The sequence below is a fragment of the Paramisgurnus dabryanus genome, chromosome 18 (assembly GCF_030506205.2).
Source record: "Paramisgurnus dabryanus chromosome 18, PD_genome_1.1, whole genome shotgun sequence".
NCBI classification, from domain to species: domain Eukaryota; kingdom Metazoa; phylum Chordata; class Actinopteri; order Cypriniformes; family Cobitidae; genus Paramisgurnus; species Paramisgurnus dabryanus.
In genome coordinates, this window is record NC_133354.1 from 17,200,683 (window position 1) to 17,225,931 (window position 25,249).

The following is a 25,249-nucleotide window of genomic DNA, read 5'->3' on the forward strand; positions in this document are numbered from 1 at the left end:
ATAGGAAGTAGAGAATTATATATATTATATGTCAAAATAATTATTTATTTACACTATATTTACTTTTCATCTATATTATATGTTTTCAAATTCATTTAGTCATTTTTATGACTCTAAAATAGTTTAATTAATTATTAAATCGTCTATCCTGTTCAGTGATTATAAACGTACAGAGTTATGACCTCAACTGACAAAATATTTCCAGTTTATAAAGCAATAGACAATAAAAAGTCTGAAGACTGAAAGTTTGGTAAAAATGGAAGAGCTGAAATGCAAACCCCAGTGCATCTGACATGTTTTCTTGTAAATTAGCATTTAAAAAAAAATCAGACTTCTAATGGATTCTGCCAACACACTGGTATTTCTGAATGTCCTAAGGCTGGGATTATGCAGATTTAATGTGAAAGTATTTGATAAATGTATAATATGTTTCATTAGCATTCGGTTAATATCATTATCTCATTTTTGCCAGAGGTGGCGTTTAGCGGCTTTTGCATCTTAGCTTTTGAATTATTCTCCCAGCTTTGTTGGTCAAGGCCAAAGGGCTGTTTAGTTAAAAAATGTTTCCAGTCAGATTTGTTTTTAACATTGTTTCAATGAATATAAAATGAGATAACCACTGAACACAATTAAACATTTACAGAAAGTTTAATATTTACATTTATTACAATTCAAGCAAAGTATAAAGATATTAGTACATGCAACAAGCTTTAAATGCAACCATTGTTAAATATGGTTTTTCAGCCTTGAGTAGATAACTTTTTTAATGAAAGTATAAAAAAAGAAAACAATAATATACACACAGTGTTAGTAAATATTTTTAGTTTTTCTTAAAAGTAAAAAAGACTACAAAAATAAACACAATCTGAATCATACTTTAACTGACCTCTGCTCTGTCACCACGTTTTCGATTACCGTTTCTAAATCACCATGCAAATATGATTTTAAACATACAATTCAAAATCTAAAATCGATTGAACAAAGTTTGAAGTGAAAATGGACACTGATTGCACAAAGCAAAACCATCTCCATGTCATTGAAAAATATGTGCATCATGAAAATTCTCTTTCCACAAGTAAACTTAATTTTGATGTTACAACACATAGTCACTGATAAATCTCCTCCGAGCTTCTCAGACATAGTCTCTCCTGTTGTAGGTGCTTGCAGGGGCAACTGAATGGTGGGTTGAGTAGGCTATTCGACTTTGTGGTGGATATTTTGATTTGTCATTAGGTGGGCAACTGCAACACAGGATGGCTCCCCCGACCGTCAACAGAGCCGCCGCGGCCCATCCAAGGTACAGCGAAGCACCTATTTCCATCTTCATAGCTTCTGGTACAAGTGGGCTATAAAACTCCCGGACAACAGTGTTGGCTGACCAGGACACAGGAATGAGCTGCAAGACCGCAGCGGTTATGAAAGCAGCACCGGAGGTGATCATCACACGAGCTTTGGTTGCTTCATCCTCAATGCAGTTGGTGCACTTGGCCCCCACCACAGACACAAGGAGCGCCAGGATGCCCACGATGATCGACACCACCACAAGTGCGCGGGCCGCCTGCAAGTCCGCAGACAGAGCCAACATCGAATCGTAGACTTTACACTGCATCTGACCTGTGCTTTGCACAACACAGGTCATCCAAATTCCTTCCCAGTAGACCTGAGCCGTGACGATGTTATTGCCGATGAATGCGCTGACCCTCCACATGGGTAAAGCACAGCACACAACACTGAGCATCCAGCCAAGAACAGAAAGAATGACTCCCACTATTTCCAGTCCAAATGCAGCCATGTCTCCAAACTTTCTATGTTGAAACTCAATCGGTTCTTTCTTATATTTCCTTTATGCTTGGTGAGGTACAGCCGTGTCTGTATGAGTCCTTGAGACCCTTCGCATCAGAATCACAAAATAGCCGCTTGAGCAGTTACACACTGAATCTCCACCTGTGTTGAAGGACGGCTGGAATGTTCTGTCTTAACCGAAACTTCCCCCTACAAAACTTATGACCAGAAAAAAGGGCTGACCTGTCTGGGCTCTGACATCAGATGATAAGGTGCCATCTTAGTATTGGTTGGCGTCCTCATAAAAAGCCAGCTGCTTTCTCTGTAACCCTTTCAACAATGTGGCTTCCGGTAAGTTTGTTTAAACCAAAGGTTATAACTGTTTGCTGACGTTAATAGATAACTAGGAGTATGAGGCAGATTTGTAAAATGCTCTTTAATGGACAATCATTGACAACGTCAGTGTGAACACCCTTTATATAGCTCACTGAGCATACATACTAAATACTGATTGCTCAACCATACAAGATTACATTCTGTTCTTATTTTGAAATGTTCTGCTATTATTTTTCTTCGGAATTCAAAATATGTTTTTGTGCCAGAATGTCCAGATTGCCCTTTATCAAACAGTAAACGAAGATTGTGACCCTGTACCAAGCTCTTATAGAGACAAAAAATTGCACTGTAAAAAAGGTGGATCAACTTAAAAAAGTAAGTTACATAGTTGACTTAAAAATTAATTAAACTTAAAAAATATTAGTTGACACAACTAATTTTACTTTTTGAGTTAATTAATATATTATTTTAAGTTGAATTAAAGAGACACTTCACCCATTTGCATTAAGTTTTGTATAGTTAGAACCCCAGTTATGTTTTTGAATGGTCGTGCATCATTTCCTCAGTTGCCGCTGAGACAGGAGAAATACAGATTTCAGTGATGCACTTCCTTCTTTCAATGATGTAAAAATCATCATTTTGCATCATTGAAAGCAGGAAGTCCAATATCTTTGTTGAGGGGGTGAGTCTACAAACACCCCTTTTCTCGGTCAAATAGGCACCAAATTCGAAATGTATGTTACATTTCACCTACAAATATAACACACTTTCAATAAAGATTCATGTTTCTATGTGTAAAATGCTCCTTGGACTCAAACTCAAATTAACAGGCAACCAGGTAACTTACTTTTTTAAGTTGAACCAACAAATCGTTTAAAGTGTGTGAATTGTGAGGTGCATTTACTTAACAGCATAAAATATAAACCATTTAAAGCCATACAATTCACACCGAAAGCCTAGCTGTGCGAATAAAAAATAGATTTTTTTCTTCTTGTTTTGTGAACATCATTTTATTGTATTTTGGTGAACTACACTGTACTATTTCTACTTGTTTTATGAGTTATGTCAACTTATCACAAGTCAAAACTTAAAATAGTAGGTTCAAAACTAAGTTGTTAAAGTCATGCTGCATTTCTGAAATTTGAGTTATATTATATCTCACACGGTACAGTATGTCTGTTCAAATCCAGTTATTATTTATGATTGAAGAGTTCAGATGTAAAACCCTCTAAGGAACCAATCACACCAAACACGATTTAAACGCTTGGAAACGCAAGGCATGAGAGGTGCACAAACACGCAGGAGACAGTGAGTCAATGGAGTCCAGTTCTTTCAAGCAACTGTGAACCTCCGTCACTACAACAAAAGGCCAGCCTTTCCCCTCATTCGATTGGACAATGGAAAGACGTGAATGATGTCGGACGCTTTTTTCTCTCAGTGCTTCTTCAAAACCACAAGTCGTTCGGTGCGCATAAACAGCGCACATAACACTCACTGCCCATAGAAAATCATTCAAAAAAGGGGCGCCTGCAACTACCATAAACACGTTTGGTCTGACATATTTTCCTGTTAAATGAGCATATTTTTCAGGCTCTTATGTTTAGTAATTTCAGTCTAATGAAAAGGTTTTTAATCAGTAACTGAAATGCCATATTTTCACAAATATCACTATTGTCATTTTATTGGCATTTAACAGATTTGACCTTCTTTCGCTGCAAAACCCAAGTGTACACTCACCAAAGGATTATTAGGAACACCTGTTCAATTTCCTATTAATGCAATTATCTAATCAACCAATCACATGGCAGTTGCTTTAATGCATTTAGGGGTGTGGTTTTGGTCAAGACAATCTCCTGAACTCCAAACTGAATGTCAGAATGGGAAAGACAGGTGATTTAAGCAATTTTGAGCGAGGCATGGTTGTTGGTGCCTTGTTGATGCTAGAGGTCAGAGGAGAATGGGCCGACTGATTCAAGCTGATAGAAGAGTGAAACAACTTTGACTGAAATAACCACTCGTTACATCCAAGGTATGCAGCAAAGCATTTGTGAAGCCACAACACGCACAACCTTGAGGCGGATGGGCTACAACAGCAGAAGACCCCACCGGGTACCACTCATCTCCACTACAAATAGGAAAAAGATGCTACAATTTGCACAAGCTCACCAAAATTGGACAGTTGAAGACTGAAAAATGTTGCCTGGTCTGATGAGTCTCGATTTCTGTTGAGATATTCAGATGTTAGAGTCAGAATTTGGCGTAAACAGAATGAGAACATGGATCCATCATGCCTTGTTACCACGGGGTAGGCTGGTGGTGGTGGTGTAACGATGTGGGGGATGTTTTCTTGGCACACTTTAGGCCCCTCAGTGCCAATTGGGCATCGTTTAAATGCCACGGCCTACCTGAGCATTGTTTCTGACCATGTCCATCCCTTTATGACCACCATGTACCCATCCTCTGATAGCTATTTTCAGCAGGATTATGCACAAAGCTTGAATCATTTTAAAATGACAATGACTTCACTGTACTAAAATGGCCCCCACAGTCACCAGATCTCAACCCAATAGACACCATTGGGATGTGGTGGAACGGGAGCTTCGTGCCCTTGATGTGCATCCCACAAATCTCCATCAACTGCAAGATGCTATCCTATCAATATGGGCAACATTTCTAAAGAATGCTTTCAGCACCTTGTTGAATCAATGCCAACGTAGAATTCAGGCAGTTCTGAAGGCGAAAGAGGGTCAAACACAGTATTAGTATGATTGTCCTAATAATCCTTTAGGTGAGTCAGTGTATGTATGCTTTTACTCAAAAAATGTCTTTTCACTTCTAAAAAAGACATATAAACAGCTGCAAAATCACCAATGATGCAACTAGAGACATTGCAAATGCTGAAAGTAACAATGTTAAAATCAAGAAACTGAACCACACATGAGGGGGCGCTGTAATCCTTGTCACTGCCACATTTTGGTTTTTAGGTCCAAAAATTCACAGGGGACCAAGGTTTGAGGACTTGAATGATGCTGTTTAGCGGATTGTGCCAACAAACTAGTATTTCTGAATAACCTGAGGCCAGGACTAAGCGGATTTGAAGTGAAAGTATTTGATAACCGTACAATACACGCAGAGAGCATTCATTCTTCATAGGTTTTATATAGGTGCTATATAGCACTAAAAATGGTTCCTCTACGATTACGAGCATTTCTTTAAAGTGTACCAACCTACAATGTTCACCTACATATGAAAGCACTATATTTAAACAAACTGTAAATATGAAATCAAAGTCCATGATAGCAATTGAGGCCATATTCCCATAAAGGTTATAAAATCTAACGGGTCGTATTTTATGCTGTAGCCAAATCTTGGTTGTCTAAGGATATCATCTAATAACTTTATGCAACCCCCCAAAAATTATGTACTGTATACCCAGAAGCTAGATAACTGATACACTAAAGTAGCCTATGTTTATATATAATCACATAAAAAATCAAGCAATGCTGTTTGAAGAAGAAATTCATGTTTCTGTTTAAAAAAAATGCAAAATTTGTTGAAAGAGACGAGATCAAGCAAAACTGTGGTCACATAATCTAAAATCAACATATTGCAGCTCACGGCTTTGTTCACTTTCTAGAAACTGAAATGACTGATGTGTACAAAAGAATGTGGCAATGTTGAAATGAGAGTTGAATTTTTCCTCGCTGTTTGTAAGTGTGAATGTTACTTAATGTTGCTGAACTGTGACATATTCAAACTACATTCATGCCAACATCATTACTAAGTTACATCATAACAACAGTAAATAAAGGTTAAAACACATGACTTATCACTTCCAGGAAGTGCAGGTATGGAAATGTTTTACATTTACTGACTTACAGTATGTAAGAAATGATAGGTTCTTGTTCAAATGACAAAATCAGTCTGTTCTACAGGAGATGCTGTAGTTGTTATTTTCATTAATCTTGTGATTTTACTACTATTCTACACTGTATAACCTAAAAGTCAACTCAACTCAAACCATTTAAGTAAACCGGTTGCATTAGTTTTAAAACACATACATTTGAGTACTGTGAACTTAAATTAACTCATATGCAGTTATGCACTTATTTAAGTTCACACTACTTAAATATAAGTGCATACTTGCACATGACTCAAGTTCACAGTACTTAAATGTATGTGTTTTAATGGTCTAATGCAACCGGTTTACTTAAATGGTTTGAGTTAAGTTAACTGTTAGGTTTTACATAATAATATGAATTTATATTATGAACTAACAGAAACAATGCAAAATAGTACAATTGTCCAATTATTATTCATGACTGAAACAAACATACATATGAATACACTGTGAGCTTATGGTATTGACTTTTACATTTCTCCTATTTGTCATTTCCCCTTTGTGTTGAAGTTTCCCATTTTTATGAAATATTTCAATATACATTAAAGGTCATTCATTAATCTGCCAAATCTGATCGCAAATGTGATTGTTTATCTGATCATTATTGTTTATCTGATTATTTATTCCATATTGTAGTTTTATCTTGTAGGTTATAGTCTTTATCTTTTGGCCTCTGATACAGGTTTTGTGTATTTGTTAAGCAACACGAACTAATTATGCGTACCCTGATAAGATTAACAAAAGACTTGGGATAGGGGTCGTCTGTATAACTATATGACAGAAGTTATGCAGTTGGATTTACAAGGTATACAAACAGCACAATGAATTTGTATATTAAGTTTAATGACCCAGTGCCTAAGCCGGAGGATATGTCAAAGCTTTGATGTAAAACCCCCTTTAACATTTTAAAGATGCACTATGGAAAATTTTATTTGGTTAAAAATTAACCAAATTCCATTATTGAGCAAGTATACAAAAAAAAAACAGCGATGACAGTTGTGTTTTTGCCTCGCAACCAGTAACTTGCAACACATTTATGCTTTAACCTCAGATGGTGATCGAGAGAGAGTTTCCCAGTGCACCTGCTAAATTGAAAATTTGCATATCTACATGACCCTTAAGGAAGTATGATAAATCAGTTCAATGATAAATATCTTTTCAAGGCTATCGCTCTTTACAACACTAATGATCCCCTTACAACACTCTCTTCCTTGAGGCATAAATAAAAGCTGGCGTTTAAGCTGTATGCTCAGCTTTGTTGAGACTGGAAACGTTTGTTATACAGTATACATATGGAACATGCTGTACATGAGAAACTATTTACCATATAGTTTACGCAGACATATTTACAATGCATTCAAGATATATGTTTTTTTGATAAGTATGTATGATAAAATGTGTGATCCCACTACATTTGCACTGCTCATCAATGCTCTAACTAAGAGACAGTAGCTTAGTTGTATAACAATATTTTTAACCGACAACACTGGTTAATTATTAAAGTATAGAGTCATTCTTAGAATACTGATAACATTTAAAAAAAAATGTTTATTGTCATAGTACAGTATATTCAAGACAGCCTGAAACCGGTCATGACAGGTGAGTGTGACATCATGTTGGCCTACTTCCCTCTCAGTCAAACACTCATTGTATTAAAATGAGTTTCTGTGAGTCACAACAGAGGCAATGACTAACGAGTTTCAATGGGAAGAAATTGTTTTTGTACTATGGGCGGAGCTTCAGGATGCTGTCAGTACACAACAAATAGAGGATTTTTCAGGTGAGCACGCCAACTTGCTTTCACGTGTTGATCGGCACCATCTGGTTCAGATTAAATAACTTATAAAAGATCATAAAGAAGGATCTTTCACTAAGACCCACATCAAATAGAAGATTTGCCTGGTATTAATGGATGGCAAACATAGTCTGCTTTATCTTTGAGTCCCTAACGTTACTAGCTGTAATTAAATGTTGACCACATTTCTTCATGTTATAGATATTTTATAAAACTAAGTGTTCCTTACGTAAAAATACAGAGTTACATTACATTGTACATTTATGTTTTAATGTAAGGTGAAGGTGCAATCATTTTTTAAGAAGATACAGATTCTTGACAACTGGAATGCTCTATAGGTAAACATCTTAGCAAGGGTGTGTCTGTTTCAGTAACTTGATTAAATAGGAATTTAAGGTAGGATATTGTTTGTTTAGCTAAATCTCAGTTTATCTTAACCTTTGCTAAAACCAGACAAGGGAAGGAGGGAGGGAGAGAGAGAGAGAAGAGAGAGAGAGAGAGAGAGAGAGAGAGAGAGAGAGAGAGAGAGAGAGAGAGAGAGAGAGAGAGAGAGACCACTTTAAATAGAAACACCTTTTCACATATTGTTTCTATCTAAAGATGAAGACTGACCTGTAGCCATTAGGGGGCATTCATTCAATATAGAAAACACATACTTGGAATGCCTGGTATATGTGTCAAATTTTCTCTTATAAAGGATGCTAATAATTCTATAAAGTCTATTTTGAAATATATATATTTTACATATAATTTTAAATATATTTTAGAATGTACAAAAAACATACTTGCGAAACAATATATTTTGGAATATGTTTACAATAGTATAGGCTTTTTAGCCATTTTTTATATTTTTTATATTTTATAAAAATATCAAAATCTTTTATTTCAATCAAAGGAAATATATTCACGTCGCATTAAAGAAAACCTTTAAGATTAAGTTACAAATCTGATTCAAATTAAATATATTTTCAAAAGCAAAGACATACTTCACTGTAAATAAAATGTAGTTGGCATTTATTAAAAACTTATTTTGGCCAGGAAAAATATATAGTTTATCCAGCCTGATCTCACGAGAATGTACATATTTTACGAGTTGGCTAATTTGTATGAATTCATAATAAGTTAACCGTGCAAAAACGTACGATTCTCATGAAAAAACAACAACAAAACCAGAGGTGTAAACTACTTAAGTATTTTAGTTACATTTTCCAAGCATCTGTGCTTTATCAGAGTGTTTGTCTTGGGAAAAAATTACTTTACTTTACAAAAAAAATTTTCTCTACATTCTAAAGCATAGAATCATACTGTGTATTCCTTTAATATTGCATATTAAAATTGATTTAATACCTAATTACATAAAAATTGTGTACTTTTACTTTCTTGAGTAAAAGTACGAAAAGAAGTAAAAAAAATTTACTAGATGTTTAATGTACTTTAAATACTAAATATAAACCAACAACTTAAAATTATGATAATATGCTTTGGAATGTATGTTTTACAAAGAAAAACACTAATAAAATATGAACAATTAAAAATGTACTTTTATGTAGAAACTAAACATACTTAAGTAGTATACACCTCTGAACAAAACCCGACCGCAAAAGGGTTCAAGGCAAATCATACAAAAACTTACGAATGTGGTCGTATAAATTAATACGAATTAGTGTTTTCCCATGGGATTGTAAAATTTGAAAAACGTTTTAAAATATATGTTGATAGGTTAAGAGTTAAGCAGGCAAAGATCATAAGCCACATTCACTAGTAGGAAAAAAGAATACTATAGAAATGAATGGAGCGGAATACAAACATTACTTAAAATATCTTCCTTTGTGTTCATCAGAGCAAAGAAATGTATGCATAACAACATGAGAGTGAGTAAATGATGACAGAATTTTTATTATTTTTTGGGTGAACTATCCCTTTAAGCCCTGTCTGGAAAACCACCCCTTGTAGTTTAAACATAACATTGAAGCTCCACCCCTAAATCTAACTTTCAGTAGGGTGTGAGCAGATGAAAACAAATATTTATTATGCCACCTTTGGCACAGTCACAAACTATAATGTTTTTCCTATCCTATGGGGACAGTTAACTTGTAGAAACATGTTTCAAATGAAAAGCTTGATCAGTTATTGTTAATAGAGGGAACCTGTTAAAAGTGGTAAATCAAGATGTTTGCTTTTCCAACTCCATTTGTCAGTATTTGTCATTCAACGTGTAAGACATCTCTGGGTTCAATTCCACTTCTTTTTGGAAAACAAGGCTTCCTGTTATGAAATCAGATTGAGAAGTCTTTACTTGATATGTAGCCTACTTTTTTATGTTAACAAAATTTGACCTTTCACTTTGCTTTTGTTATTGTAAAACAAAGTTGATAAAATCCGTTGTTCAGTCTTGCTTAGACATTCACCTGCGTATATATCTGAAACTGGTTTGACCAGTTCAGGTGGGTACAGGTGCATGTTGACTGCTCCTCCCCTTTACTCAGGCAGTGCTCTTTAAATGTGCATGTGAACTTTAGGGGAAAAAAAAAACACAGAAAGTGCTAATCTATTGCATAAGATGTGAAGTAAACACCGTGTATGTGTCATATCCAAAAGGAACAAAGATGTTTTTATTGAGATATCCTTGACATGAGTGGATTGTACGGAAATAATGGTGAATAACTGCTCTATTGTGGTGGCTGAAGCAAATAAGCCTTCACTTTCTTGTTACTTTTTGACTTGTTACTTGATACAAACTACATATTCCCAAGGTCATCATTGTGTTTTCCTGGAACAATATCTTACATAAAAAAAATACTTTGTACATTTATTGATTTAAACTATATGATCTGTCAGCAGTTCCCTGTTTGGTTGTCTGGAAGAATGCAATGTGGTCACTTCCTGTCATGGGCATTTCCAGTCTTAAGTCCTCTCACATTTCTCTGAGTAACCCAGTAAGCACGTGCTTGGTCTGTTTCTTGGTCTGGTTTTGTCACATACATACTTAGTTAGATGAGTAAATACGTAGTCTACAGAAACCATATATGGTAGCAGGAAACTGTTTAACTAGTGTGTCACATTCGAGCCCATGTTCTGTCTCACCACATGAAGTAACAAAAAACCAGCAGAGCCAGTCATCCATTAGAAGTCCCTCCCCCATACCTCCACAGGCACTTTTAAGCCATCTCCACACACATTTTGAAACACACACCTGTAAGCTTTGGAAAGAGAGAGGTACTTCAAGAGAAAAAGAAGAATCGAAAACAGAAGAGCATCATGGTATCTGCTGGGCTTCAGATGCTAGGCGTCGCCTTGGCCATTATAGGATGGATTGGAGTCATCGTAACCTGCGCTGTTCCCATGTGGAAGGTTACGGCCTTCATCGGCAACAACATTGTTACGGCACAGATCTCGTGGGAAGGAATCTGGATGTCTTGCGTCGTGCAGAGTACCGGACAGATGCAGTGCAAAGTCTACGACTCTATGCTGGCCCTCACTTCAGACCTTCAGGCCGCCCGCGCTCTCTGCATCATTTCCATTGTTCTTGGAATCCTGGGCATCATGCTGTCAATGGCCGGTGGCAAATGCACCAACTGTGTCGAGGACGAGAGCTCCAAATCTAAAATCGGTATTACTGCGGGTGTGATTTTCATCGTATCTGGAGTGCTGTGTCTGGTTCCAGTCTGCTGGACGGCCAATGTCATCATCCGGGATTTCTACAACCCCCTGCTAAATCAGGCACAGAAGAGAGAGATGGGAGCAGCGCTTTACATCGGATGGGGGGCTGCCGCCCTGTTGATCATCGGGGGAGCTTTGCTTTGTTGCAACTGCCCGAAAAAGGAAGAAAGTGGAAAATACACAGCCAAATATAACGCTACTCCTCGGTCTGACGCCTCTGCACCTACCAGCAAGAACTTTGTGTAAATGCATGCAGGACTCTGGATTCTGTTTATACTGTTTATAATCCTGGTTTGTACAGGATGTGTATTGTGGACTTGAAAAGCTGCCATTGAACAGCTGATGGTATAGGTTTTCTAAATATATAGTTTTTACATTTACTGCGCAAAGAGAAAGAGGAACATAGGGAACCACGTTTTAATTAAAAAAAAAAACTTTTAACTGTTAAAGGGGCTAATCTGGAAAGCCACTATGTTTGTTTTAAATTCCTCTTAAAATGTTTAATGTGTATTTTTATTTACTATTTTTTATTTTTCAAGTATTTGGAGCTTTTGTGTTTTTGTAAATATTTCTGTTTTGTACAGCAAACCGCAAATGAGGTTTTCTGACTCTAATGGTGAATAAAGTAAAGTGTTGCTATCACACCTGTTGACTAGGAGTGTCTTTTAATTGTATGAAAATCTGCTTGGGTGTTAACATGCATAAGTGACAAATTGCAACCCTCTGTTTTCATCCTGACACATACAAGAGCTTTCAATAGAGTTCCTGTGCAAAACATTTTCAAAGGGAGTAGCCCTACGCTGTAATTGCAGAACAGGTCCTACAACATGCAAATGCATTTAAGACTGAAAACATGGCTCAACATGATTGTGGTTTGGTGGCTAGCTTGTGTTTTCTCAGTAACACACCAAAACTTCCCGTGTGACTGCTTTTAAATGATCAACTAGCTTTAAACTTGTAGGTTGAACACTTATTAAACAAACAAAATTGAATAAATAACTAACTAACGAACTAAAAATAACAAAACCAAGAGTAAGAATCAAAAAACCATGCACATAGGTCAGGACAATACATAAACTAATCATAATATATGCTTGTAAGCAAATATATTTCACCACCAGTACACACCGTCAGAAAAGCTGTCACTATAATAAGAAGCTTTTAAAAAGGTCCTAATATGTTCCATTTAGGTATCCATATGTATACATTTGGTACCAATATGTTCCTCTGAGGGATATTCTTTAAGTGTATGTTTTTAAAGTGTACCGCCCCAGTGACAGCTAGTGACCAATTTTTTTTTTTTTTTTGATAGTGCACCTATACATGATTACTAAATTTTTCACAGGGATGCGCTAGAAAAAAACAATTTGGTTCCCCAAAGAACCTTTTTGTCAACGGTTCCTATTAACCTTTTTATTATAGTCTACCTTTTCTACTACAAAGAACCTTTTGTGCATCTTTTAAAGTCCTTTATGGAGCCTGACAAAGACCATTTCGAGAACCTATTTTTAAGAGAGTAGATGTATTTCGAGCAGTAAAAGCTGTGTATGTCCTCATACAAATCAAACAATGGATGTAGAAATAAGAGCCCCCTAAAATATCAAATGTCTGGTTTCCTTTTTGTTTCTTTTCAACCTAAAACTCCACCCAATAGCTAAAGGCTATAAAACCACACAATTAAAGCCTGTCAGACACTAACCATATCATTCTTAAGAAGTGACCCGTGTCCGCAAGATCACCCACAGCGATGACATCTCAAGGCATTCAAATCCTGGGGATTATGCTTGCAATGATGGGTTGGTTTGGGAGCATCATCGCTTGTGGCCTGCCTATGTGGAGGGTCACAGCATTTGTCGGGGCGAACATTGTCACCGCACAGATTATTTGGGAGGGTTTGTGGATGAACTGCATCGTGCAGAGCACCGGACAGATGCAGTGCAAGGTGTACGACTCCATGCTGGCTCTGTCCCAAGACCTGCAGGCATCTCGAGCCATGATCATCATTTCCATTATGGTCGGAGTCGTTGGCTTCCTGATCGCTGTGGTTGGAGGAAAGTGTACGAACTGCCTGGAGGACGAAGCGGCTAAAGCAAGAGCATGCATAGTTTCAGGGGTAATTCTCATCATTGCTGGATTTCTTATACTTGTGCCTGTTTGCTGGTCTACCCACACCCTTATTAGGGACTTTTACAACCCGTTATTAATTGCTGCCCAGCGTCGGGAGCTGGGAGCCTGTCTGTACATAGGCTGGGGATCTGCAGGTCTCTTGCTGTTGGGCGGTGGACTTCTTTGTTGGAACTGCCCGTCCGGTGAAAACAGGCCCTATATAGCTACCAAATACGCCCCTGCCAGAACCATGACTCCAGCAATGAATTATGTGTAAACTGTAAAATGATCATATTCTGTGTGACAAGTAAAGTAAAATTTATAAAAATCAAATAAACTGAAATATTAATGAACTTTGTGTCACTTAATGCTTAAAAGAAATGTATATGTTGATATAAAATTTTCAAAATAATTTTATAATAAAAAATTGTGTTTATTAAATTAATATGTGTGACTGAGCACAACATCACTTTATATATCACTAGATATTAACTGTAAAAATAATTTTACATATACATACCATTGAATTTTTTTATTTTATTTTACAGATAAAATAATCTGTAAAAACCCAGTTAAAGTCATTTTTTGTGATTTACAGTTTTTTTTACATAAAATCATGATTTATAATATAAAGGACATTCTGTTTAAATATAACATCGATATATTCAATATTGACTGAGTAAGGTCATGCCAAAGATTGAAATCAATGAATGAATTAAACTTTGTTCAAAATCTCATTTAGATAGACTTTAGCCTGGATTTTACAGACAGGGTCACAAGTCTTCTCCACATTTTGCAATAGTAGTAAACTTATAAAAACCTAAATAACAGAAATGTAATTATGGGAATTGTGTTGTGAAAATCAAAGCTATATTATTGGATCTTTAATTTAGTCACCCATTGCCTGCAAAATATATGATTGTTTAAATAGTCAGATGAAAGAAACTTATAATGGACTATAGGAAACTAACACTTACAGTTTTGTCTGCAAATGCAATACAAACATTGAAACATAAACCTTCAAATTATATGATTTTTAAAATCACAAGTAAATCAATCAAGTGTTTTAAACTTTTGAATGGTATAGTGTAAAGTTAACAGTTAACATTTCACAGCTCTTGTTTAGTGCCCAATGCTTTTGTACCCCATATAAAGAACAAGATGTTACTGTTGCCATAGAGAAACCTCTGCACTCCAACCAATGTGCAAAACCCCATTTATCACATAGGCTACACTTGGTACATTTCAAAGAAGCTGAACCTCAGAGCATTCTGCACAAGAAAAACTAAACCAGCGTGATAAACAGGTATGTTTATTTGAGAGAAATTAAGTATAACTATTTATTTAACCTCCTAAGATCTGGTGTGTCCACATACGTGGACATCACATTTTTGTTGTTTGCACCATAACACTTAATTTTGTGTAACTGGAACCTGTTAAATATGTGGTAATTTATTAGGTCTTCCTAACCCCAAAATAGCTGGAAGAAATCTAAAATGCAAGCCAAACCAAAGCTAAGGAGGTTAAATAGAGATTTAATGTTTTTAGTTACAAAAGGTGCTGTGTTAAAAACAAAAGTACAAACAAATAGGCTACATTTATTAAAGTTTCATTCAACACTGACATTGAAATATTTCATAATGTCAAAAGTTTGTAAAACACCTTTAGTTACCCTGCCCCTTATTAGAGTTACAACAGATAATTGTGCTGAGATGTTCTTCATACAAACTCTTTTGCAGATGAGTTTGATGTAGGGGCAGGGTGTTTGACGACGAATGCTCGTTCCTCTTTTGGGGTACATTGGCAACACAGTATCGCCCCTCCGGTGAGCAGAAGCCCCGCGGCGCCCCAGCCGATGTATAGAGACGCCCCGAGTTCCCGTCTCTGCGCATCCGGCAGGAGCGGGTTGAAGAAATCCCGGATGGTGGTGTGCGCTGACCAGGAGACGGGTGCGAGGCACAGCAGTCCGCCTATAATGAAAAACACTCCAGCAGATATGACGACCCTTGCCTTGGCAGTTTTATTCTCAATACAGGTGGTGCATTTTCCACCTACAACAGCCAGTAGAATGCCGAGGAGAGAGACCAGGATGGAGATGATAACCAAAGCGCGCGCAGCTTGCAGGTCCTGTGAAAGCGCGAGCATTGAATCGTACACTTTGCATTGCATCTGCCCAGTGCTTTGCACGACACACACCATCCACAGTCCTTCCCATGTTGTCTGTGCTGTAACGATGTTGTTGCCGATAAAGGCTGTGACTCTCCACATGGGAAGAATGCAGGTGATGATATCTACAAGCCATCCGACAAACGCGAGCGCAAATCCCAAAACCTGGAGCCCCAAAGATGCCATGACTTCTTTTTGTGCTTTGTTTAAAATTACTTTTCTTGTTTGAGTGGACTGAACGTTGCGGACAAGTTTATAACCCCCTGACTGGGCTACGGGGTGGGATTTTAAGTTTTATGAGACAGGAGTGTTGTGTGGATGAATGGCCCCCAAAACAGAGATGGGGCCACTGAATGGGCTAGCGAAGATAAAGAGAGACGTTGTCTCAAATTTATCTGCCTCGTTTACATAAATAGCCTATGCCAAATCACATAAATAATATGCAGAAGAAATAGTCTGCATTTTTGCCCTTTGTTTATTTTTATTTTTCGATAAATGTACAGTTGTAGACCTTGTCTTGTTTTACTTTACAGTGAAGTATGTAGTTTTGTGAATTTGTGTTGTGCACCAGTTTTTTTTTTTCAATATAAGGTTTTCGATATTATAAGCAGAGAACAGTGTGAAAATTAACTGCACAAAGCAGATTTATATAAATCCATATTTGACACATTGTAGTTATTTTGTTGCTTGTGTCTGTCAATTGGCTTCAAGTCAAGTTAAGAAATGAGAAGCTTGTTCGACTTCATGCGGCGCCGCTAGACCCGACAGCCGGATGACGTCAAAGTACCGCGAGAACGAGACGAAATAAGACTTCGTATGATTTCACTAATCGTTCTCGCGGTACTTTAACGTCATAAGACGCCGCATAATGTCTAACAAGCCTAATCAGTTGCGTATCAGGCCAGCCTACTTGCCAACTTGTCTGAGTTGACCATCTGAAGACAATTGGGGAAGAATCCTCACCTGCTTCAAATCCAATCAATTACAAACCACACCCCTTAAACTGACTATAAATGATTGTTTCGGAGTGTGTTGCGGTAGAGTCTGATTCCTCACATACGAAAATAATGGCTTCTGCTGGGCTTCAAGTTTTGGCTACCGCACTCGCAGTCATTGGCTGGTTGGGCACTATTATAATCTGCGCGCTCCCTATGTGGAAAGTGACGGCGTTTATTGGCAATAACATCGTGACGGCGCAGACATTCTGGGAAGGCCTCTGGATGAACTGCGTACAACAGAGCACGGGTCAAATGCAGTGCAAGGTCTACGATTCCATGCTCGCGCTTCCTCAGGATCTCCAGGCTGCTCGCGCTCTTGTGGTCATCTCCATCATCGTGGCCCTTTTGGGAATGCTGCTGGCCGTCGCAGGAGGCAAGTGCACTAACTGCATTGAAGACAGAGACGCGAAGGCCAAAGTTTGTATTGCGGCCGGTGTGTTCTTCATGGTGGCTGGCGTCCTGTGTCTGATCCCGGTGTGCTGGTGCGCAAATGCTGTCATCAGGGACTTCTACAATCCCATCTTGTCCGAGGCTCAAAAGCGGGAACTGGGAGCATCACTGTTCATCGGATGGGGATCTTCCGGTCTTCTGCTCATTGGAGGAGCGCTTCTTTGTTGCCAGTGCCCCAAGAATGAGGGTCGTGGTGGTTATTCTGTCAAATACTCCGCTCCAAGATCAGCAGCCAACGGTGGCGCATATGTGTGACTATCAGACTTCTGAACTGTAATGCTTAATTCTCCTACTTAAGGAAGAGATGGAATTGTGTTTACTGATTTTTGTCTTGACTGACTTTTTAACTGTAATAAATTATCTTTTTTAAAGTTTGTGTTGCTTCATCTACTTCAAAACAATTTACAATGTTATGAAATGCGTAGATTTGATTTATTCAGAACTTCCACAAACTCAAGGCATATTTGAGTGTCATGTCCTTCCATTTTATAACAAAAAGTGGCGTTTAGTTCAGGCTTTTTTTTATTTGCCATAATACAACAGTGCAGTGAGAAACATTACAATTAAGCGGTATACAATTAATCAAGCCAGAGTTAATAAAATAACACAAAGGAAAAACTAGAGTTTTAATATTTGCTTGTAATCTTAAGCTTTTCTTACTCTTACAATTCTTTAGCATAGAGCAAAAATTCTTAAGCTCATTTCAAAATGAGAGATTTGGTTTGGTGACTATTTTCAGGACTCTAAAATTTCCCCAGTAAAATCAACATTTGAATAAGATCATTGAAGTTCACTAGTCAACATTTGAAGTGGATCAAAACCTTTCCTAAAAGTTGTCTCTTAACCAATACCTGTTCTTGCCTTAGGACAAATTTAAACAATTTTGATCCACTACAAATGTTGACTATTATATAATGTCCAAACCAGTTAGCTGTAAACAACTTTTAGTTTTCTTATTGTCCCAATTCAACCAGTTAGCTGTAAACAACTTTTAGTTTTCTTATTGTCCCAATTCAACCCAAAACATCTTTGTATGTATTCAATGGAGAAATGTCCTCTTCACCTTGACAAAAAAAAAAAAAAGAGTACTCCATATTCAATTTAAACCTTTCCAAAACCTGTTTAACTAGGTGTGTATATATATATATTTTTTAAAAAGATATGTCCACTGTTGGCCAAACTTTGCTCCAATCCATGTTCCAAAAAACAGAAAAGAAACGAGCTGGGGGATATTTTCTAGTTATTTGCGACTGTTTTGCAATATTTATTGCCAATAAAAAGTAACTCAATGTCAATAATTTTGGATCTCCATCCTGCAATGTATTTTTAAATAAAGTCAATACCTTTTTGGGGATGTTCACATCGCAGCTTTTTTTCCAAGTTTTTTTTTTATTCATTCATTTCAAGAACAAGAACATTGCATACAAGAGGATTACAATGTGCTTAATTAAAATTCAACATAACAATGGATTCACATCGCAGCCTGGAATCTGAGGTAAAGCACCGAATGACATCATAAACTTGATTTGTTTTGGTGGAAGTGACTACGTTTAAGTGCGTAGGCTGTATCTTCCAAATACGTGTATAATGGACATTTCACAAAAGGTGATTTCATAATAGATGAAAAGTCAATGTGAATTAAAGGTAATATCAGTTTTACATAATGTGTGAGTGTGTGAACAGTTCCTTAAGTTTACCTGTATGTTTGTAATTTTCTAAGATTAGATTCACAGAGTTCTGTTTCATTAAAGTTTAACCTTGTACTCCCACTGTGAGTGTAGGGAATGTGTTGTAGAAGAATCAAGTCAAGCAGGAAACTCTATATGGGCCTCCTCCCCTCTTTGCTTTCTCTTTGTTCAAATACCAATAGCTAAGTCACAACAAGGAAGAATGATCACTTTGTGAACAGTCGCTGTTTCAACTGCATGTGTAGTCTGTTTTAACTGCAGATGAAAATGTGCAAGAATTGCATTTCGTGAAAGATGAAGACAAGACAAATCCTGGCTCTATTTCTGGCTGTGGTGGGCCTTTGTGGTACTATTCTGATCTGTGCCCTGCCCATGTGGAAAGTGTCTGCATTCGTGGGGGCCAATATTGTGACTGCACAGGTTTTCTGGGAAGGTTTGTGGATGAACTGTGTCCTGCAGAGTACCGGTCAAATGCAGTGCAAAGCATATGACTCCGTTCTGGCTCTTTCTCAAGATCTCCAAGGGGCTCGTGCTTTGATCTGCGCTTCTATTGGTGTATGCGTGCTTGCGATTGGATTGACGGTTGTTGGAGCAGATTGCACCAACTTTTACAGCTATGAGCCGTTTACGAAAGCCAAAATTGGAATAACAGCTGGGTCGGTCTATATAGTTGCAGGTGTAATGTGTCTCATTGCTGTTAGCTGGTCGGCATATGTCATCATCGTGGACTTTTATAATCCTCAAGCATCAGGAACAAAAGGAGAACTGGGAGCTTCAGTCTATATAGGATGGGTGGCTGGTGTGCTGCTAATAGTCGGTGGTGGATTACTCATCAGCACGTACTCCAACCGATGCTGATAACATCTGTGGGTTAAACTGACACAGAGAGATGCTTTAAATTATTTTAATGAGACTGATTGTGTTCATAAAATGGAAGGATCTCTTGTCTTGGAATGAGATGAAAGAACTCTGGATATATGGCACACAATGTTTTAAGAGTCACTTGCTGATTGACTTTTTTTCTGCCGTCCAAAAAACATATATAACTTCACTCAACTGGTAGTGTTTTTCAAACCTCTGCCATATGGATTAATACTACAGATTCATAAATATTAATCAGTCATTGTCATACTGTCATCCTATGAATCATTTCAATCGCATGAAGAATTTCTACACTGTATTTTAATACATTTTAAATAAATATTTTTTGTAAAAAGCTTGCCTCATTGTATTAACCTTAAAGTTCAATGCTATTTTATGCATCAAAAAATAAAAAATGTAACCTCATGAAAAATAAATCTTACAATACAGACCCATGTGCAGATCTGAGTAAAAGCGATAAAGCTTTAGTCCAAATGAATGATGATGTGTTTAGCTGCCTCATGCACTGTTTCACAACACCAAGGTTACACTACTGGATCTCCAAGCAACGTTCTGTGGAGAATATTCCAGTATGTCTACAGAAGCTACTGTAAATAAAGCCCAGTTCACACGGCCCAACAGACACAGCAGCTGTGGTTTAGGTGTTTCTAGTTTCTTTGGGCAGCACATGGGAGGAGATGCAACATTCAGGGGTGCATTTCCCAAAAGCATTGTTAGCTAACTATGGTCATTGTTTCCATTAAACTCTATTGGTAACAACAGAACTTGCGACCATAATTTATTTCGGGAAATGCACCCCAGTATGGCCGCTCTAGTAACGCCTCCCAGTAAAAAGAGCAAATCGCCAAACGTTAAAGAATGGAATCCTGTGTGAGAGAGGGACTTTGCGTATGCCCAGAATCAAGTCTTATTGGACTTCTTCTGGAGGCATTACAAATATGGCGGCGCAGTGAAGCAACTTCCTTAAAGGACTTTGTCCTACACTATTGGCGGAAGAATAACATTTTCATTACAGTGAAATAAACAAATCCAAAAACAAATATCATTCGCAAAAAAATGCTAAAAATTTTAATATTTAATATTAAATATTTTAAAAATATAAAACAGATAAGTCAATTCAAGGTTAGCGCATCAAAGCTTCAAAAATTATAGACATATTAACAATGAATTAACAATAAATAATAGTTAAATGTCTTGTTTTGGTGACCTTTAATTGTTAAAGTCTAACATGAAACTTGTGTAACTTTAATGATAGATTTAGAGTTTTTGTAGACCTTTACTTACAGTGAAGTTTATTGTTTTAATTTGTGTTGTCCACTACAGTTTTTTTTTCGATATGGCTATACATTTGTTTGTACAAATATTAGCAGAGCAGAGTCTATAAAATTAACTGCACAAAGCAGATTTATATAAATCAAAATTTTATAGTTATAGCCTTGTTGTAGCCCGTGTCTGTCAATAGGCTTCAAGTCAATAATCAGGTGTGCGTTTCCCAAACAACAGCGAAACTCACTGCTGAACCACCATATACGAGTTGGAGAAACTAACTACCTAGTCAAGACTTCCTGAAAACATAGAAACTTTGTCGCACATTTGTCATTTGAACCATGTTGGTTCGACAACATAGTTAATGATGGCACATCGGAGGTGGAGTACTAATTAATCTGTTTAAATCGATTTAATGTCAGGTCACTGCTGTAAATAACATACATTGCTTCGCAAGACTGATTTTGTTAACGTAATTTAGTTAGTTCTTTGTTGTTTCATTTCAAGATATTTAATGTGCAAGTTCCCTCTTACGTCACTTCTCCCAGGGATTCCCAGTCTTAAAGGGATAGTTCACCCCAAAAATGAAAATTCTGTCATCATTTACTCACTCAAACCTGTATAAATGTCTTTGTTCTTCTGATGAACACAAAAGAAGATATTTTGAGAAATGTTTGTAACCAAACCATTCGTGAACCCTATTTACTTATTCAGTTTTCATACTATGAAAGTCAATGGGGTCCACGAACGGTTTGGTTACAAACATTCCTCAAAATATCTTTGTGTTCATCAGAACAAAGAAATTTATACAGGTTTGTAAAAACATGGGAGTGAGTAAATAATGACTGAATTTTCATTTTTGGGTGAACTATTCCTTTAAAGCTCGTAAATCTGCACACATGCACAGTTTTCAAACTTAAAGACGTAAAATAAATTATGAATTATGTAAATAGAATGCACAACATGTTTTTTTATTTTGTTCAAAAGCATGATCAACGTTAAGTAGCCTACTTATTATAATAACAAGGAACTGCTTCTAACCACAGGTGAAGAGCTGTCGTTCAAACCACACAAGTTTGCGATGATGCGTGTGAATGTTCGTTTGAACTATGGTTTCGGGAAACACCAAATCGTTGAACTTTGCCAGATACGACGAAACTTACGATAGTAGTTGGCTAACGATGCTAACGAGTTTACCATCTGAAGACAATTAGGGAACAATTACAGGCAAATCAATTACAAACCCCACCCCTAAAACTGACTATAAAAGATTGTATCGGAGTGTGTTGTGGTAGAGTATGATTCTGCACATACGAAAATAATGGCATCTGCTGGGATTCAAATTTTGGCTAAGGCCCTGGCAGTCATTGGCTGGTTGGGCACTATTATAATCTGCGCGCTCCCTATGTGGAAAGTGACGGCGTTTATTGGCAATAACATCGTGACGGCTCAGATCTTCTGGGAAGGCCTCTGGATGAACTGCGTACAACAGAGCACGGGTCAAATGCAGTGCAAGGTCTACGATTCCATGCTCGCGCTTCCTCAGGATCTCCAGGCTGCGCGCGCTCTTGTGGTCATCTCCATCCTCGTGGCTCTTTTGGGAATGCTGCTGGCCGTCGCAGGAGGCAAGTGCACTAACTGCATTGAAGACGGAGACGCGAAGGCCAAAGTGTGCGTTGCGGCCGGTGTTTTCTTCCTGGTGGCTGCTGTCCTGTGTCTAATCCCGGTGTGCTGGTGCGCAAATGCTGTCATCAGAGATTTCTACAATCCCATTGTGACCGAGGCACAGAAGCGTGAACTGGGAGCATCACTGTTCATCGGATGGGGATCTTCCGGTCTTCTGCTCATTGGAGGAGCGCTTCTTTGTTGCCAGTGCCCCAAGAATGATGGTCGTGGTGGTGGTTATTCCGCCAAATACTCCGCTCCAAGGTCAGCAGCCAACGGTGGCGCATATGTGTGACTGTCAGACTGAACTGTAATGATTAATCTTCTTGCTTGTGAAGGAAGATATGAAATTGTATTGCTGATTTTTGTCTTTTGACTAACTACTTTTCAGTTGGTCATATTCTATTACTCATTTTAATAGTTCAGAAATTCTTTATGCCATGTACTTTTTTAAATAAATATTTTTAACATAACTTTACGTCATTGTATTTTCTGCAAGTGCAATGCAATTGGAAACGAATGACTTATTTCTCTTGCAATACCCTCATTGTAATATTTAAAGGCGATGTGTTTAGCTGCCTCGTGCACTTTCACAGCACCAATGTTACATTACTGAATCTCCCAGCAACGTTCTGTGCACAGCACACTGTTAAATGCAGCATTAGGTTAAAACTGCTATTGGTTTTGCAAGTCAATTCAGTCTTTTTCACAAGCCCAAACTTAAAAGTTCCCAAACAATTTCAACTTAAAAGTTTTTTTACATTGACACTGTTTTTGACATGCTGCTTTTTATAGTTGTGGATATTACAGTCTGTCTATTGTAAAGGCTAGTTTACATGGCACAACAAACATGAAAAGGTTAAAATACAATGATGTTAGATTTGGGTGTTTAATTTAGGAAGCACCTTTCTATGTACAAGCAATACAATTTAAATTACACTTAAAATCCTTTTGAGGGTGGCTCAGTGGGTAGCACTGTTGCCTCACAGCAAGATGGTCCCTGTTTTGAGCCCTGGCTGGGTCAGGTGGTCTTTCTTTGGAGTATGCATGTTCTCCGTGTCACTTTTTAAATCGCACAGGCTAACCAGACATTCAATAGACAGATTTAAAAAAAAAAAAAAGAAACCAGCATCCAATTACAGTTCACTCAACTGGTTTGACCGCTTTGGTCCGAACACTTACAATGACCAGAAATGAAATTTAGCAGGAACTGGTTTTTCATGCCCTACCTTTTTTTTATCAACCTACCCCTATAAGTGAAGGGTACCTTTGACTACTTTTACTTTGCAAACCGTGTCCGAGGCAAATCGCAACTTCTAACTCCTTGCATTTGTTCTTATAAATCTGAAAGATATGGTGTCTACAGGACGTCAGACATTGGGCATTTGCCTGGCTATTATTGGATTTTTGGGAAGCATTGTCATCTGTGGCTTGCCCAACTGGAAAGTGTCAGCTTTCATCGGAGCCAACATTGTGACCTCGCAGGTCATATGGGAAGGTCTATGGATGAACTGTGTTGTTCAAAGCACAGGTCAGATGCAGTGTAAGGTCTATGACTCTCTGCTGGCCCTTCCTCAAGATCTGCAGGGTGCTAGAGCCTTGGTGATCATTGCCATCATCGCTGGGGTGTTTGGAATTATCCTGTGTATTGTGGGAGGGAAGTGTACCAACTTCGTGGATGATGAGGCATCTAAGGCAAAGGTTGCCATCGCCAGCGGGATCATCTTCATCATTGCTGGACTTCTTGTTCTTATTCCTGTGTGCTGGACCGCGAATGCCATAATCAGAGACTTTTATAACCCTTTGTTGGTGGACGGCCAGAGGAGGGAGCTTGGGGAATCGCTCTATGTTGGCTGGGCATCTGCTGCTTTGCTTTTTCTAGGTGGAGGTCTTCTGTGCAGCTCATGTCCTCCGAGTAACGATGGTTATCCTAGTGTGAAATATTCCCAGGCCAGATCTGTGAACAGCAGCAAAGCTTATGTTTAGAAAGGGAACGTTAACTGAATCCAAATGATAGCGACTCAGGAAAAATTTATAAAATCAGTACAATACAGTAAGAAAGTCTAGAGACAATGAAATTTGAATAGGATGATTTTTAAATGAAATTATATTTAATAATTCACACAAATTATTTATATTATGCTTTTTACCTGTGAAGAAAGTTGTGAAACTATGAATTTTGTCACTGCTGTCTATGGGGTTATAACTTATATTGTCACACTTATTAAAATCCTCAATGGGTTTTATCTCAGCACTTAGAAGCCACAGTGCCAATACCAAACGTCGTATGGCAAGTAGCCTTTAAAAATGCCGTGTTTGTATGTGTGTACACAAAACACATGATGTAATTGAATTTTATTTATTTGTTCAATTGTTTAATTGTTTCAAAGCAGCTTTACATTAGTAAAAGCATGAGAAAACTCAGTGGACAACACAAGAAGCAGAGTACAGCGGCTAAGATTTAACCATACTACTAGCGAGCGTAGAAATAATTTATAGAAGAGAGTGCTTAGTTAAGCCAATGTCAGCTGGGGTTTAAAAAAACTCACAGTCT

The 25,249-nt window shown here is 37.6% G+C and overlaps 5 protein-coding genes across 5 annotated transcripts; 4 read left to right on the forward strand and 1 right to left on the reverse strand.

Moving 5' to 3' along the window:
• Positions 1-698: 698 nt before the first annotated feature.
• LOC135776366 (claudin-3-like) lies at positions 699-16,037 on the reverse strand. Its single transcript, XM_065287023.1, has 2 exons — positions 15,448-16,037; positions 699-1,805 (listed from the first exon to the last, which is right to left on the reverse strand). Exons 1-2 carry the CDS (start codon positions 15,930-15,932, stop codon positions 1,133-1,135), a joined length of 1,158 nt encoding a protein of 385 aa, XP_065143095.1. The 5' UTR covers positions 15,933-16,037; the 3' UTR covers positions 699-1,132.
• On the forward strand, positions 10,987-12,116 carry LOC135776364 (claudin-4-like). The gene has a single exon (XM_065287021.1). It carries the CDS (start codon positions 11,073-11,075, stop codon positions 11,718-11,720), a length of 648 nt encoding a protein of 215 aa, XP_065143093.1. The 5' UTR covers positions 10,987-11,072; the 3' UTR covers positions 11,721-12,116.
• LOC135776362 (claudin-4-like) lies at positions 12,253-13,893 on the forward strand. The gene has a single exon (XM_065287019.1). It carries the CDS (start codon positions 13,222-13,224, stop codon positions 13,855-13,857), a length of 636 nt encoding a protein of 211 aa, XP_065143091.1. The 5' UTR covers positions 12,253-13,221; the 3' UTR covers positions 13,858-13,893.
• A 732-nt stretch (positions 16,038-16,769) lies between the features above and the next one.
• Positions 16,770-17,565, forward strand: LOC135776357 (claudin-like protein ZF-A89). Its single transcript, XM_065287014.1, has one exon. The coding sequence runs from the start codon at positions 16,814-16,816 to the stop codon at positions 17,447-17,449; it is 636 nt and encodes a 211-aa protein (XP_065143086.1). The 5' UTR covers positions 16,770-16,813; the 3' UTR covers positions 17,450-17,565.
• A 1,318-nt stretch (positions 17,566-18,883) lies between these two features.
• LOC135776822 (uncharacterized) lies at positions 18,884-24,696 on the forward strand. Its single transcript, XM_065287739.2, has 4 exons — positions 18,884-19,735; positions 20,194-20,333; positions 22,301-22,984; positions 24,283-24,696. Exons 1-4 carry the CDS (start codon positions 19,177-19,179, stop codon positions 24,679-24,681), a joined length of 1,782 nt encoding a protein of 593 aa, XP_065143811.1. The 5' UTR covers positions 18,884-19,176; the 3' UTR covers positions 24,682-24,696.
• Positions 24,697-25,249: the final 553 nt, after the last annotated feature.